This window comes from Microcaecilia unicolor, chromosome 4, assembly GCF_901765095.1.
Source record: "Microcaecilia unicolor chromosome 4, aMicUni1.1, whole genome shotgun sequence".
NCBI lineage: Eukaryota > Metazoa > Chordata > Amphibia > Gymnophiona > Siphonopidae > Microcaecilia > Microcaecilia unicolor.
Genome location: NC_044034.1, coordinates 136824620 through 136841245, shown reverse-complemented (window position 1 = coordinate 136841245; position 16626 = coordinate 136824620). Strand labels below are relative to the sequence as shown.

The window sequence follows — 16626 nt, the reverse complement described above, 5'->3', positions numbered from 1 at the left end:
GTGCAGTACTGAAATTCGACCTGTAAGAAAAAGAATGTATGGTAAATTTGGGGGTTTAAGAAATATTTATTGTTTTTATTGAATTGCGATTATTATTATTATATTGAAAAGTTTTAAATAAATGTTATTTAATTACATGAAAAAATATCTGATTTCTATCTGATTTTGGGAGTTTGGGCAGGAAAAATCCTAACATTTTAGTTTATTTTCCTCTCCTGGTCTTAGAGATTAGGAGACGAGGTTAGTGATTGTACCCACCCTCTGGCCTTGGTGATTGGGATCTCAATTTAGCTGTCACGACTACAATCATCCGGCTATTGAGACCCCTTTAATTATTACAGCATACCCAAGGCTGAGGGGCTGTGGCACAATTCCCTCCGACAACCAGAGCACTAACCCCCTAATTCTATAAAGTTGGGCACCCAATTTACACTTACCCCCGGATTCTATAAAGGCTGACCAAATTGGCATGCCAAAATTTGGGTGTGGCCCTGAGATGCATGAACAACGTAAATTAGTTAATGAGCCAATAAATGGGAATCATTGGGCACTAACAATCAATTATTGATAATTGGCACCAATAAGGATTTCCACATGCATTTGGCTGTGTGCTATTCTGTAAGGCAGTGCGCATAAACTCCCATAGCATGTAATGATGGGGGCACGGCCATGGTAGGAGCACAAGTGTGTCAGGGGCATTCTGAAATTTTGCACACATACAGGCTTATTTTCGAAAGTGATCGCCGGCCATCTTCCGCCATAAATCGGGAGATGGCCGGCGATCTCGCAAAAGCGGCGAAATCAGCATAATCGAAAGCGGCGTTTTTGACAGCATCGCTGCTTTCCCATTGCTGTGCCGGCGAAAGTTCAAGGGGCGTGTCGGCGGTGAGGCAAAGGCGGGACATGGGCGGGCATGGGCGTGGCTACCAGATGGCCGGCTTTTGTGGATAATGGAAAAAAAAAGTGGCGTTCATCAGTTTTTCGCCAGGTTTACTTGGTCCTTTTATTTTAATGACCAAGCCTAAAAAAGGTGCCCCAACTGACCAGATGACCACCGGAGGGAATGGGGGATGACCTCCCCATAGTCCCCCAGTGTCACCAACCCCTCCCACATTAAAAAAATAAAAATAAAAACCTTTTTTTACCAGCCTGTATGCCAGCCTCAAATGTCATACCCAGCTCCCTGACAGCAGTATGCAAGTCCCTGGAGCAGTTTTTAATGGGTGCAGTGCACTTCAGGCAGGCAGACCCAGGTCCATCCCCCCCCCCCCTACCTGTTACACTTGTGGTGCTAAGTGTTGAGCCCTCCAACTCCCCCAAAACCCACTGTATCCACATGAAGGTGCCCCCCTTCACCCATATGGCCTATGGTAATGGTGTAGAGTTGTGGGGAGTGGGTTTGGGGGGGATTTGGGTGGCTCAGCACCCAAGGGAAGGGAGCTATGCACCTGGGAGCTATTTGTGTATTTTAAAAACATTTTTAGAAGTGCCCCTAGGGTGCCCGGTTGGTGTCTTGGCATGTCAGGGGACCAGTGCACTACAAATGCTGGCTCCTCCCACGACCAAATGCCTTGGATTTCACCGGGTTTGAGATGGCCGGCATTTTTTCCCATTATCGCTGAAAAACAAAAACGGCGATCTTAAACCCGGCAAACTCTGGCATTTGTCCGGGCTAAACCGTATTATCGAGAAAAAAAAGATGGCCGGCCATCTTTTTCGAAAATACGGTTCCGGCCAGCTGTTGCGCCGCCGCCAAAATAGATCGCCGGCGACCTATTTCGCCAGCGACGTTCAATTATGCCCCTCATAGTTATAGAATACTGGGTCAGTGCACCTAACTTGGGTGCCAGCATTTACTGCAGGTTTCAGCAGGTGTAAGTTTGGCACCCACAGGTACGAGATCCTTGCTTAAGCATTATTCTATTAAGGGCATGCACCTTTAACAGAATAGTGCTTAGTGCCAGTTTTTTTTTTTTTAATTTCTGGTGCCTAATTTGGAGTGCTGTGCATAGAATCTGTTCCTTAGTGTGCAAAGCTGTGTTATAGACTAAGGTCAGTTGCACATGTAACACAATATAATAATGAGTTGATAATTCATGTTAACGAGCAATAATTGTCATTAAATAGTGTTAATTGGTACCAATTAGTTATTACATATGCAACTGACTTTAGATGGTATTCTATAAAATGTGCGCACAAATACAGAGAATACAACTGCAATGAGGCATGGACAGGAGAAGGGTATTGGCAGATTAGGGGTACCCAGGACTTGTGAGCACATGTTATACATGCAGTTACACTCCTAACTGTCCATAGTTAAGCACAAGTACTTACAAACTTAACCTGGTATGCTATACTGGTAGTTCTACGTGAAACTGCCATTATAGAATTGATGCTTAGCACCCAAATATTTCCTGTCAAACGTTAGGTGACATTTTCTGAATTTAACAATAACTGGATAGTGTGTTGGTGGTCTGGGGGCATATTTAAGGTGGAGCTGGCATTTAACTGGGTAAGTGCCAATATTCAGCTGGTATCCCGATGCGCTACCTGGGCAAATGGGACCACACAAATAGCAGACTCATCTTTGTCCGATTTACTTATCCAAGTAACTGCTGAATATCAGTACTTATCTGGACAAATGCCAGTGGCCTGCACATTCCCAGATATTCAGTGCTGTACCTGGATGTGGCCTGGCATTAAATATCTGGACATAATTTTGGTGCTGCAGGCAGCGTTTAAAAGGAATGCTGACCATTGCCTGCTGCATATTACCCCCATTGTGGTCATTATTCAGTGGGACTTATTCAGGTAGGAAAGGCTTCTTTCTGGATAAGTCCCACTGACTGGGTCACTACCAGAATTTTCAACACTATCAGGGTAGTGCTGGTATAGTCTGAGAGTGGATGTTGGGTAGATCCTGGAGTTACCCGATTACCACTGATATACGTGTGTGTGTGGGGGGAAGTTATCAAGGTGCAGTAAAAGGGGAGCTTTTACCACACCTTGATTTACCACAGGAGTGAGCAAATTGCAATACAACAGTCCCGCAGATTGCTGACTACTGTGGTAAATGAATAATGCTGTTTGCGAGCCACCTCACGAGCAGCATTATTCCAGTGTTCTAGGAGCATTGGCCTTAAAAGCTGCAGCCCGATGCTCCTAGGCCATAGCATAAAGAGGTTAGTGCCTTTCCCCCATCCCTCTAATCACATACCCCCCACCTGACCCCCTGAGCACATTATTTTTCCTGCTAGATTACCCTTCCACATGATTCATTACGGGGTCCTTTTACTAACCTGCAGTAAAAAGTGGCCCTAGCGCGTCCTTACATGGGTTTTTCCCACATGCTAAGGCCGTTCTTACTGTAGCCACAAAATGGTTGCTTTTCAATTTTCTGAATTAATGACCATGCACCATTAGTATGTAACCATTACCAAAAATTAATGTGTGAGCCCTTACTTCCATCTATTTTTTAAACAGTAAGGGCTCATGGACTAATCCCACCCTGATCAGGTAGAGCAGCCACATTACCAGGTGCTAACTGATTTGCGCCATGCTCTAGTGCTTACTGCGTCTTAGTGAAAGGAACCCTTAGAATCTATGGTGTCGATTATTCCTTTTAAGGATTCAGTAAAAATATTAGGAATGATCTTTGATAAAACCTTTCTTTCCTCAAACAAATTTCTAATGAAGTTACAAAATGATTTTTCACTTTGAGACACATGTTCCATCTGCCAAATATTAGAAATCCTTCCTTCAGAATTCTCCTTCTTGCACTTGTCATCTCTAAAATAGACAACTGTAATTCTCTTTACCATGGTCTGCTGCTCACTCAGGTTAAACAACTTCAACCTATCCAAAATACTGTTATTAAACTACTGTTTGGGAAAAAGAAATATGACCATGTATCTCCCTGGACTGGATGAACCCTATAGGTCTTTATCTGCTGTCATCTACTATGTTACTATATTCATCTCTAAGCACTGGCTTCTGATATTATATCATATTCTATTTAAATATCTGACCATGGTTCATGAAGTACTGCCAATATTTTTCTCTGATCTTTTGGTTTCATATGCAACACTTCAAACCCTTAGTTCCTCTCAACAAAATCTCCTTACTGTTCCCTCGCATCATCACACTAGGCTTGATGTCCTCAGATACACCTGTTTCAGTGTTGTTGATCCAACACTCTGGAACAATCTTCCGCTTTCCCAGAAATTCAGAACTTCCCTTAAGTCCCATTTTTTAATTCAGGCCTTTCTGCAACTATGACTTGCATTTTCTGTAAGGCATATGCTTCGTTTTATAGCAGATGGCATAACTACTTTCTGTTCTCTCCAGCCCACCATTTCTCCTTTAATTTTTATGAATTGTATTTTTATTTTTTTCCTCTTGTATTTTTCCTTTTATATCTTTTTTTGTCTTATTGCTTCTTGATTTTCTTATGTTTTTTTTTTGTTTTCCCCATTTATATTGAATTTTAAACTGCTTAATGGCAGTGGAGGAGTGGCCTAGTGGTTAGGGTGGTGGACTTTGGTCCTGAGGAACTGAGTTCAATTTCCACTTCAGGCACAGGCAGCTTGTGACTCTGGGCAAGTCACTTAACCCGCCATTGCCCCATGTAAGCCGCATTGAGCCTGCCATGAGTGGGAAAGCATGGGGTACAAATGTAACAAAAAATTTCATAATGATTTTGTGGTATATCAAAATACAATTGAACTTGAGCACATCCTCCATTTCAATCAAGCCCTTATTCCCCACCCTCCAAATGACCCTCTACCATCTACTAGGGCCTATCAACCCTATACCTGATGCAGTGATCATCAGGCAGGAGCAATCCCCAGTCACTCCTGCCCTATCAGCATCATCTTCAAAAATGGCACTCTAGTGTTATTTTCATGCTACTATCATTGAGGGTCATGTTTTCTCATGCAACCATTGTCCACTAGGTACAGGACTGGTAAGCCCTAGCAAATGGTGGGGAGTCATTTGCAGGATTGAAGGATGTGATCAGGGGGTAGGGGGTCTTGATATGGGAGGGAGGCAGCACCAGCTCCTTTATGCTACTGCCTGGGAGCATCAGGCTGTGGTTTTGAGGTCTAATTCTCTTGGCACAGTAAAATAGTCCCTGCTTCTGGTATTATTTTATGGTCATTTTATGCCCATAACGTGACTTGCATACCTGGTGCACATTGTGAGTCATATTATGTTTTTTTCATACTAATGAACTGCTTTACATGCATTTACATGTTTTGTATATCATTATTATGTAACCCATGGTGACCTAAATATCACTCTGGTAGGGTAAAATAAGCTGAATTAGAGATCTTTAAGTCGCATTAAGAGGCAAATTACGTAACTTAAGGTCCTAACACAACTTGATAACTCCCCCTTTCAGTCTGCTAACTGGTAACTTAGGACACAAAAATTGCTAATTTTATCAACCAGTCTGAATATCACTGGGATCTTGATAAGATGCACTGTATATTCAAATATAAAAACCCTGCTACCACTGGTGTTTAAAAAAAAATGCTGATTGCCACAGGTTAAATACTACCTCCACAATATTTGTTAAATATAAGGTTTAAAAAAAAATATATATATATAGGATATGCTAATTTTCTAGTGATTTAATAATGACCCTTATTTTAGAAGCATCTCCACATGTAAATAGCAAATTTTGCATATGTAGATTGGCAGACATGTGGTAGGCATGAGAATGGCAAAAACGTAGTAACATATGCACTGTGTACTTTGTCAGACTGTTTGTTGTTCATTGAATGGTAACATTGGTCTGTTTCTAGTCTCCATTTTTGAAGAGTTGGTTTAATTTTGGCACCCATCAGAAGCTATAGTTGTTGTGACCCCTGAAGCAGGTGGTATTCCCACCGAAACACAGCCCTGTGATGGGTCTACAATTAGAAGTGGTGCTCAATAAATACATTTTATTTATCCCTATTTGGCTGCAAGTGAATTTGGTTAATCCTTATTCCTTTGCTTGGGCTGTTTTGAAAGTAGGGATTTTTCCCCTCTTGTTTTATATTTGGCAGATAAAAACCTGCATGGGCCATTTAGTCTGTCTAAAAGGGTGGAATAAACTATACATATTTGATCCTCATCTATCTTTTGCCATTTTCAGGACACAGACCATAGATGTCTGCTGGGCAATGGACTTTCTTTCCAGCTACTGCCATCAAAGCCCACTCCAGCCCATCCTGATCTGTCTCTGCCATTTTTGGGATGAAAATCATAGAAGACTGCCCGGCACTGTCCTTACTTCCCAACTGCTAGAGTTGTCTTCTATGCACCACTTCTGCCATCATAACACATCAACTGTCATAAGGTCATTTAAGTTTTGTTTTGAATCCGTTCCCATTTCTACTTTGAAGCAGGAAAAATACCTATTCACTCCTGTCTCAGGTCCTTCTATTGAACTGATGCATGCTTATTGATCTTTTAAATCAAACTTGGTAGCATCTGGATGCAGATAAATTTTTAAAAAAAGGGAAAAGATATACAGCCTTTCTGTGGTTATAATCAACGCAGTTCATATATTATATAGAGGGGCATAATTGAATGAAAACGTCTATCTCCATGGGCGTTTATCTCCGAGAACGGGTCCGTGAAGGGGCGGACCGAACCGTATTTTCGAAAAAAATAAACGTCCATGTTTTATTCGACAGTTTGTGAGCTGGGCGTTTTTGTTTTTCAGTGATAATGGAAAATGAAAGCGCCCAGCTCAAAAACGAATAAATCCAAGGCATTTGTTCATGGGAGGGGCCAGGAGTCGTAGTGCACTGGTCCCCCTCACATGCCAGGACACCAACCGGGCACCCTAGGGGGCACTTTTACAAAAACAAAAAAAAAAAGGTAAAAGAGCTCCCAGGTGCATAGCACCCTTCCCTTGTGTGTTGAGCCCCCCAAATCCCCCTCAAAACCCACTGCCCACAAGTCTACACCATTACTATAGCCCTAAGGGGTGAAGGGGGGCACCTACATGTGGGTACAGTGGGTTTGGGGGGGTTGGATGACTAAGCATTAAGCAGCACAATTGTAACAGGTAGGGGGGGATGGGCCTGGGTCCACCTGCCTGAAGTCCCCTGCACCCCTAACAACTGCTCCAGGGACCTGCATACTGCTGCCAGGGAGGTGGGTATGACATTTGAGGGTGAAAATAAAAAGTTGTGAAACATCATTTTTTGTGGTGGGAGGGGGTTAGTGACCCCTGGGGGAGTCAGGGGAGGTCATCCCCGATTCCCTCTGGTGGTAATCTGGTCATTTAGGGCACTTTTTGGGGCCTTATTCGTGAAAAAACAGGGTCCAGGAAAAGTGCCCTAAATTCTAGCTACAAACGCATACTTTTTTTCCATTATCGGCGAAAGGCGCCCATCTCTCCTCGGCTGATAACCACGCCCCAGTTCCACCTTCGCCACGCCTCCGACACGCCCCCGTCAACTTTGTACGCTTCTGCAATGGAGTGCAGTTGAAAACGTCCAAAATCGGCTTTCCATTTTACCGATTTATTCGTTTTTGTGAGATAAACGTCTATCTCCCGATTTGGGTCAAAATCTAGGCGTTTTTCTCTTTCAATTATAAGGTGGATAGTGTACCTGGGGCAATGGAGGGTTAAGTGACTTGCCCAGAATCATAAGGAACTGTAGTGGGCTGCTGCATGATCCATTTGGCTACTCTTCCACAATATGTACTTCTTCTTTCTTTACATTTGTCTTCATCATTTGATCTCATTAGCCACCATCTGTTGTTATCTAGTCTGTCAGTGTTAAAGATGGGAGGGGGACAGTTCTGAATTGTTTTTCTTCATTTCTCTCAGGCCATTTCTTTCAGGTCTCTGTTAATTCTCTTTCTACTCCTTCCCCACCTGCTCTGTTCAATATATTTACAGGTCCTTCAAACACTTGTTTAGTTACTTGGTCTGAGCTCATACTTCTTTGCAGATGACATACAATTTTTGTTTTATACCAACTGTGAAGCCCTTAAACATTCTCCACTCAATGTCCATCTTTCTAAAGTATATACTTGGTTAATTTCTCATTGCATGATCCTGAATCCTTCCAAGTCTTATGGTTGACAGGCTCTTCCTTTCAGTTTCAACCACCCATATGAGAACTACCCTCGACAATAGAACTCAGGGCTCTGGATGTCACATTAGACTCCACACTATCATTTGAGGCCCATACTTCTCCTCTACAGCTGGAGATAAAGGAAGAAGACATTCATAGGGACAGGTCTCCCTTGGAGGACCTAGGCAAGGCCAAAGAGGCCATCGAAAGGCTTGTACCCCAGCAGAAGCCACCAATAACACCAGCTGAGTCTCCATAGGTTCATAGCACCCAGATCCTATGGGAGAAGGGCCATCCATGGACCAGCCAGCCATGGAGGCTCAAATTCTCCACTACAAATTTGTAGTTCATAATGGAATAATTCTTCTTAGCTTGACACAGGACTGTTTTGACAGGACTGTGTTTTGTCTGAACTGCGTCTTCAGGAGCTATAAAGACAGCACAAAAAACAATTTTACAACCAATTAATAACCAACCAGACCAAATCAATTTCCTCCTCAACATTTGATTTTTGAAATTTAAAGACGTCTTTATTAAACAATTAGAGACAATGCATAAACAGAAAGGAAAACAATTACATTAACATATGCAGGCATTAATAAACAGCGGGAAAATAGCACCAATTCAAAAGTCCCTTAAATACTTGAAATAACACAAACTAGTAACTTCCATAGTTTATAACAAGTTTTATGAAACAAAACCCCAACCCTATTAAAAAAAAAAAAAAACCCTACCACCCCATCTCCCCTTAGGCTTCTATACTCAAAACGAACAATGTGAAATAAAAGGCTCCCAGACCACCTCCCATTTAGATAAAGTTTTACAATAAATAGCCCTCAATCTTTCCATTTCACAGATATACCACAACTTATTCAACCACTTAAAGAAGGAACTTCCAATAAGCAGCTAGTGTAACTCTAGCAGCTGACATAGCATGTCAAACCAGCAGTGACTGAGATGTGGTAAGGCCTGGAGGCTTTCCGGGAAACAGAAAAAATTCAGGAGACCACTTAATTTTGCTTAGCAAGCCAACCCTGGAGTCTATGCTGAATTGCTTTCCAAAAAGCTCGCACCTTAACACAAGACCACCATAGATGGCCCATAGTACCCCTCTGACCACAACCCCTCCGGCATAAAGGCAATATCATTGGAAACATATGATTCAAACGAACAGGGATCAAGTACCACCTATACAAAAACCTTTACAGCATTTTCTAGAAAAGGAACAGAAACAGAAATCCTTGATAATGCATTTTCCATATATGTCCAAGCATCATCACCCAATGTCAACCTCAGTTCCCGATGCCAAAGTAAACAATGCTCAACAGGAGGCCGCACCCTACTACGCTGAAAAGCATACAAACAAGAGATAAGACCCCTTGTACGCCTAGTATCTTCACACAGATCTTCCAAAAAAGAGTTTCCCCTATTCACCTGAGCCTTAATTACATGAGATGAAAGAAAATGTTTTACTTGAACATAAGCAAAAGCATCCCGTGCAGAAATCGAATAAGTATCCACTAGAATGTTGAAAGGCACCAATTTGCCTTCTTCATAAAACTGACCCCAAATCTCCAATCCTGCAGAAAACCATTTCAAAAAAGGACCCGGCCCTAGAGCAGGAGGAAAAAGAGGATTATGAATTGCAGGAGTTAACCTTGAAAGGACCAAGTCAGGTTTATCAAATAAATCATCCCAGTAATAAAAAGTAGTCACTATAGAGGGACACAAATCATTACTCAAAGGATGGCAGCACTGATGAAGCCACAGTAAAGAATGCAATGGGCACAAACCAAATGAAACCTGCTCCATCCCTATCCACCTCTTTTGCGAGCTTGCATGAAACCATTCAATAGCATCCAAGCCTGAGCCACTTTATAACACCAAAAGACATTTGGGACTCCAAGGCCACTTTTTTCCTGATCACCATACAAAACAATCGCGAAAGTTGCGGCGTTTGTTTGATCAGATAAAACTAAGCAAGTGATTTTGCAGACTAGAAAGAAACTCATGAGGCAAGCGTAGGGGAAGAACCTGGAAAAGATACATCAAACGAGGCAACACATTCATTTTTAAAGTACCAATCCTACCAAACCAATAACTTACTGAATTTCTATAAATCCATTCATAGTTGGATAGAGGGACAAACAGGACAAACTGGCCGAAGTACAGTTAACTCACGATTTATACAGGACACAAATTACACAGATGCATACATCCCGCCTAAATTCATTAAAGGCACTGCACTGACTACCAAGTTTCTGGCCACTCTATTTCTTTATTAAAGCCATTAAGGTAAACAGTATTACAGGAAAAGACCAGTCTTTTCCCAAATGAAGCAATTTCTTAGAGACTATTGCCACCTCTGGGTAATATTACTTGTATAAGGACCACAAATCATCAATTTTATGACCCACCAAACTCCAGTGGTCCACTAGGGGTGCCTCTCTTCTCTGTCTTCAAATATTGCTTACATGCTCTGCTATCCTAATTTTCACTTTTCTAAAGGTTTGACCAATATACCATAACCTGCACGGGCAGGTTATGCCATAAAACACTCCTGTTGTATTACAATCTGTAGTAGTCTTAAGGAAAAAATGTTTATAAATTCTCTAAAAAATTACAGTGTCAGTTTTGGTATGTTTAATAAGGCACGTTAACATTTTTAACACACCTATAAAGTTAAGGCGTATTAAACGCTAATGTGCCAATACATTCCTATAAACACATTAGCATTTGATGTGCATTAGCGTTTAACGCACATTAAAAATGCTAACATGCCTATAGTGCGCCTTTGTAAACACAAGCGTTAATTACATATTTACAATAGGTACATTGATGACATGGACCATGTCCTTGGGGACCATCACCCTACTGAATCTTAAAGTATACTTGGACAAAATTTCCCTTAAGTTATACTCCTTGTAAAACAAATTTAGGACGTTGATGAAGTGCGGGAGATATGCGGAGTTCCAACTTATCTGCTGCAATAGGCATCTATAGTTACCAGTTCTATGGCTGGTGTAAGTGCAAGTGCCTAAATGTTAGGCATGCTGATTGTAGTTTACACCAGCACCTTTATAGAATAGGCTTCTAACATGCTTCCTTGGGGTACCTACATGGAGGTGTCCAGTTATAGAATTTCCCTTTATCTGCATTATGTTCTTTAGTAAACAGGCCCCTGAGTCATAAGACCCTGAATAATCATTTACACAATGGATAAAGTGATATTCATTAGACAACAGGAGCATTCTAAGCTAGGTGCCTCAGTTTAGACATCTGCTTTATCACACAAACTATGGATTTCAGTTTTCCTCTTGTCCCTTAAAACCATTGATCTATGATACAGAGTTTAAAGTGAAAACTAATCCCATTTACTGAGCTGCCCTTTATATTAAATTTTCTTTCAGTGTATTTTATAACACACTAATATTTATTTCTTTGTTTTATGAATGACAATATTAATAGACTTTTACCATTCAATGTCTTTATTCTGTTATATCTACAAATAAGATGGAATATCATAATTGCTCTAAAATGGCTATTGCAATGGCTACAATTTTGCAAATGTTCAATTTATGATCATACTAATTTTAAAAGCTTACATTATAAAATATATTCAATTTATATTTTACAGAACCACAAAACAATTGGCACTATGAAGGCTTGGATTTTTATTTTATATTCAGTTATAATCATCTCTGTCATTGAAGAAACACAGCCAAATTCATCATCAACCCAAGAATCTTGCGATTCTCTTTGTCTCTGTGAAGAAAAGGATGGCACTATTTTTGTAAACTGTGAAGAAAGAGGCATAGAAAAATTATCTCAAATCAATGTACCACTATCACAATTGTTTCAACTCAGTTTACTTAACAACAAGTTGTCCAAGTTACAAACTAATGGTTTTTTTGGTCTTAGCAATATGATATCACTGCATCTTGGATTTAATAATATTGCAGATATTGATCCTGGGGCTTTCAATGGCCTCACTAATCTCAAAGAACTCCATATAAATCACAACTCCTTAGAAATAATTAGAGGGGATTCTTTTCATGGATTAGAAAACCTTGAATTTCTTCAGGCAGATAATAACTTTATCACAACAATCGAGTCAAGTGCCTTCAGCAAGCTCAGCAGACTTAAAGTACTTATTCTAAATGATAATGCAATTGAATTTCTTCCAACAAATATATTTCGTTTTGTACCATTGACCCACCTAGATCTCAGAGGAAATCAATTACAAACATTACCTTATGTTGGTTTTTTAGAGCACATTGGCAGAATAGTGGACCTTCAGTTGGAGGATAATAAATGGGTCTGCAATTGTGACTTACTACAGCTAAAAATCTGGCTAGAGAATATGCCATCTCAATCCATCATAGATGAAGTTATATGCAATAGCCCTCCAAATCTCAAAAATAGCATTCTAAATAGACTGAAAAAAGAAACACTTTGCCCATCTGATTCTATAAGTAAGATAGATAACCCTTCTGAGTCAATACCTTTGGTAGTTACCACTTCTATAAGTGATAATCACATACCAACCAAATTAATGTCTCTTCCAAAAGGTTCAACAAAGGTACCTAATTTATTACATACCACAAAACCGGCTACTCAACCTCCAGGAATATTCTGCCCTATCCCTTGCCACTGCACCAGCCATGTCCTCTCTGGGATTTTAATCCATTGTCAAGAGCAAAATATAGAAAGTTTATCTGATATTGGACTCCCACCCAAAAATCCCAGAAAGTTATTTATGGCAGGAAATATTATTCAGATGCTTTTAAAGTCTGATCTAGTGGAATATGCAAGTTTGGAGATGCTTCATTTGGGAAATAATCGTATTGAGGTCATTGAAGAGGGATCTTTTCTAAATTTTACTAGACTGCAGAAACTGTACCTGAATGGGAATCATCTTACAAAAATAAATGGAAATTTGTTTCTTGGACTACAGCTCCTGGAATATTTATATCTTGAATATAATTTAATAAAAGAAATCCTGCCAGGGACATTTACTGCTATGCCAAAATTGAAGGTTTTATACCTGAACAACAACCGTCTTCAAACCTTGCCACCCTATATTTTTTCAGGGGTTCCATTAGTAAGATTGAACCTTAAATCAAATCAGTTTTCACATTTTCCTGTAAGCAATGGTTTGGATGAACTAGACTTGTTGATACAGATTGAACTGGAGGACAATCCTTGGGACTGTACTTGTGATCTAATTGGATTTAAACAATGGATACAAAAACTTAGCAAGACCACAATGATAAATGAAATTATTTGCAAATTTCCAGAATCCCTAGCAAAACAAGACTTAAGGTTGATAAATAGTGAAATTCTTTGCCCTGGCTTGGCAAAGAGCCCAAACCAGTCAACTCAAGCTAGTTTCATAATTGTGACAACTCCTGTGACCACTACCACAATAAACACAGCAGATACTCTTTTAAAATCAATTACAGATTTTGTCCCTCTTTCAGTTTTAATACTTGGTCTGCTTGTTGCGTTTATAACAATTGTGTTTTGTGCTGCTGGTGTAATTGTTCTTGTTTTGCAACGAAGGAAAAGATGCAAAAAGAAACAAACAGATGAACAGATAAGAGAAAATAGTCCTGTATGCCTTCAATATAGCATGTATGGACATAAAATGACCCACAAGACATCTGAACGCCCATCTGCCAGTCTCTATGAGCAACGCATGGTCAACCCCATGGTTCAGGTTTACCGCACTCCACCATTCAGCCCAAAGAATACAGAATATGAGGAACAAGAGGATGAAAAAGATGTTAATGATCCCAAACATCTCCATAGAAGTCTTCTCGAAAGAGAAAATGATTCACCTCTCACAGGCCCAAATCTCAAATTTAGAGCAGTAGATCATTCACCAGAATTCTTATCTTTTCAAGATGCTAGTTCATTGTATAGAAATATCCTTGAGAAAGAAAGAGAACTTCAACAACTAGGAATTACAGAATACTTAAGGAAAAGCCTAGCTCAACTCCAGCCTGACACCGACATTCGATATCCTGGTACACGTGAGGAGCTCAAATTAATGGAGACACTTATGTATGCCAGGCCAAGAAGTTTTTTAGTAGAACAGACAAAGAATGAATATTTTGAACTAAAAGCTAATTTGCATGCTGAACCTGATTATCTGGAAGTTCTAGAACAACAAACATGACATATTTCATTGATATGGACAAGAAATGTACACTTCTGTCCCTGTCAGCACTTTTCTGTATAAAAGTGCCTTATAAATGTGTCAGCAATCAGAGCTCAAGCACAACAGTAATTCAAGAGAATCTCAGGGATCGTTGTTAGACACCATTGGGATATTCATAGACAAGTGAGCTAATCTTAAACCTAGTACAATAGGAACATGGTGAATGATTAAGACAAGCAAAACTGCCATGGTTAGTTGTAAGGTTTTCTAAGAATATATGTCAGCCTTTGTTTTATATGTAAAATAAAATATTTATATTATATTCATTGTTTCTCAGTCTAGTTGGGGTTACATAAACTAAAATGCACCTATACATGTCTTAATAGTGTAAAGAAGGACAGGTTTATATTTTGGGCAGAATAGTACAGAAAACAGGTAAGCCTTTTTGCTTATATAATTTTGAAATGCATCTTTTGGCCAATATTATAATTTTTGTGCAGACAGACCCACAGAAATGTACTCAGAAACACATACATTATGAGCTAGATTCTATTCATACAGAAAAAAAATACACCTATGCGTATTCTCTAAAATACGCCTATATTTGCTAGAATAGGCTTACATTTCGACATGGTATATAGAATATGCTGAACACCTCTCCATGTCACCAAATTTAGTCATGGCCCTTTACGCCCATGTCCATAAATTTTTACTTGGCATAAATCCTGATGTATAAACCGGGCGCAGAATGAGAGTATTCTATAACAATGCGTATAGATTTTAGAAGCGCCTACACCCTGACCATGGCCACACCCCTTTTGAACTATGCGACTTAGAATTTAAGTGCACTACATTACAGAATATGCTTAGCGAGTTATGTGCGTAAACCTTGATTAATGCCAATTTGAGCTGATAATTGTTAACATTCTATTGACAGCACTGACTGGCTAGTTAACCAATTAAGTTACACGCATTTGTTATAGAATATGCTTCAATTTCTATGCAGAAAATAAGGCATAATATGTAGAATCCCAGGGTATGAGACAAAAAATATATGCAACAAGAAGTAGCAACACTCGGGCCTTTTTCCAAATCTCAATACACTTCCTAGCTCAAAATTCCCAAATCTGATTCCTTTCTGTACCCCTTGAAAGCATTTCCTCAGTTTGAAAATTAAAAAGGTCTAATGCCCCCCACCCCTAGCAACATAGCTCTATACCAAGTCTTGACTGAGCTAAGCCCAGCATCTCAAAAAAGCTATAAATTGGGGTGAGAAATGGCAAAACATGTACAAAGACAAGAGTACAAAACATCATTCTTATTTGATACACTTTTCATATCGAATTGTATCATATTGTATTGAGATTCATAAATTCAATAACTTCAGGCCAAAACCCCACAATAGTTTTGCAAAAGTTTATGTCTGCACATGTTTCTGTGTGGGACTATTCTCCCATCCTCAAATTGCAGAAAATTAAATCATTGACCAAAAGATTCTGTATTTAATAATTTTGGAAACAAATTTATTTGCAAGCCATTTACACATCTTGTTCTACTTTTCCCAAAAATAAAATCTGCCCCTTCATTTATTGGTTGGCATTGATGCAGTACAGTGCATATACAGTATATATCACTGAAAGTCATTTTTAAATGTTTCTCTTAATATTGTACTTGCAATATTTGAAGCTTTATATTATGATATGGACTTGAGAAGATATGAGAGAACGTTTTATGTATCACCTTATATGCAAGGTAATGGTTTTATATTGTGATAATCCTTTATTGTTTTATATGCTTTGTTATGTTGCTGAACAATCCAAAGGCCCTGTTTATTAAGCTGCGCTAGAGACACATTAATGTTTTTAGAGCATGCTAAGTGTGTAGATGCCTATAATATTCCTATGGGCGTCTACATGATTAGTGCACACTAATTTTTAGCACACGCTAAAGACGCTAGCACACCTTAGTAAACAGGGCCCTAAGTGTGTTTATCCTGATATATATATATATATATATATATATATATATATATATATATATATATACATATATATAGACACAACCCAAGAGACCAATGTATGACAGAGTGCTAACAATAAACATTAATGTATGTAAATGCAGAGTTTATTGCATGTACCAATGGCCAAGGTTAATGGTTTGCAAGCAAGGAAAAATAGTAAGGTGTGTGGATACTTTTTATTTTTCAAGAAATTTTCTTGGGCACGTGTCTCTGATGGTTTATGGTTGATTATTCCCCCTTCCTCAAGCTGCAGAAAATTAAACTATTGATCAAAAAATTCACTATTTCAAAATTCTGGAAAGATTATTTCAAAACCTTGAATACACTTCCCAAGTTATAGCTAATCTTTTGTG

General features: G+C 39.3%; 1 protein-coding gene across 2 annotated transcripts in view; it reads left to right on the top strand.

Moving 5' to 3' along the window:
• SLITRK6 (SLIT and NTRK like family member 6) overlaps positions 1–16147 on the top strand; it is a 34463-nt gene extending 18316 nt beyond the window's left edge. The window contains exons 2-3 of one of the 2 annotated variants that reach the window (XM_030200626.1): positions 6146–6349; positions 11725–16147. In XM_030200626.1, the coding sequence (XP_030056486.1) occupies positions 11746–14271 (2526 nt within the window). In that variant the 5' untranslated portion in view covers positions 6146–6349; positions 11725–11745 and the 3' untranslated portion in view covers positions 14272–16147. The remainder of the gene's footprint in view (positions 1–6145; positions 6350–11724) is intronic. The other variant, XM_030200628.1, reaches the window with a different exon arrangement.
• Positions 16148–16626: the final 479 nt, after the last annotated feature.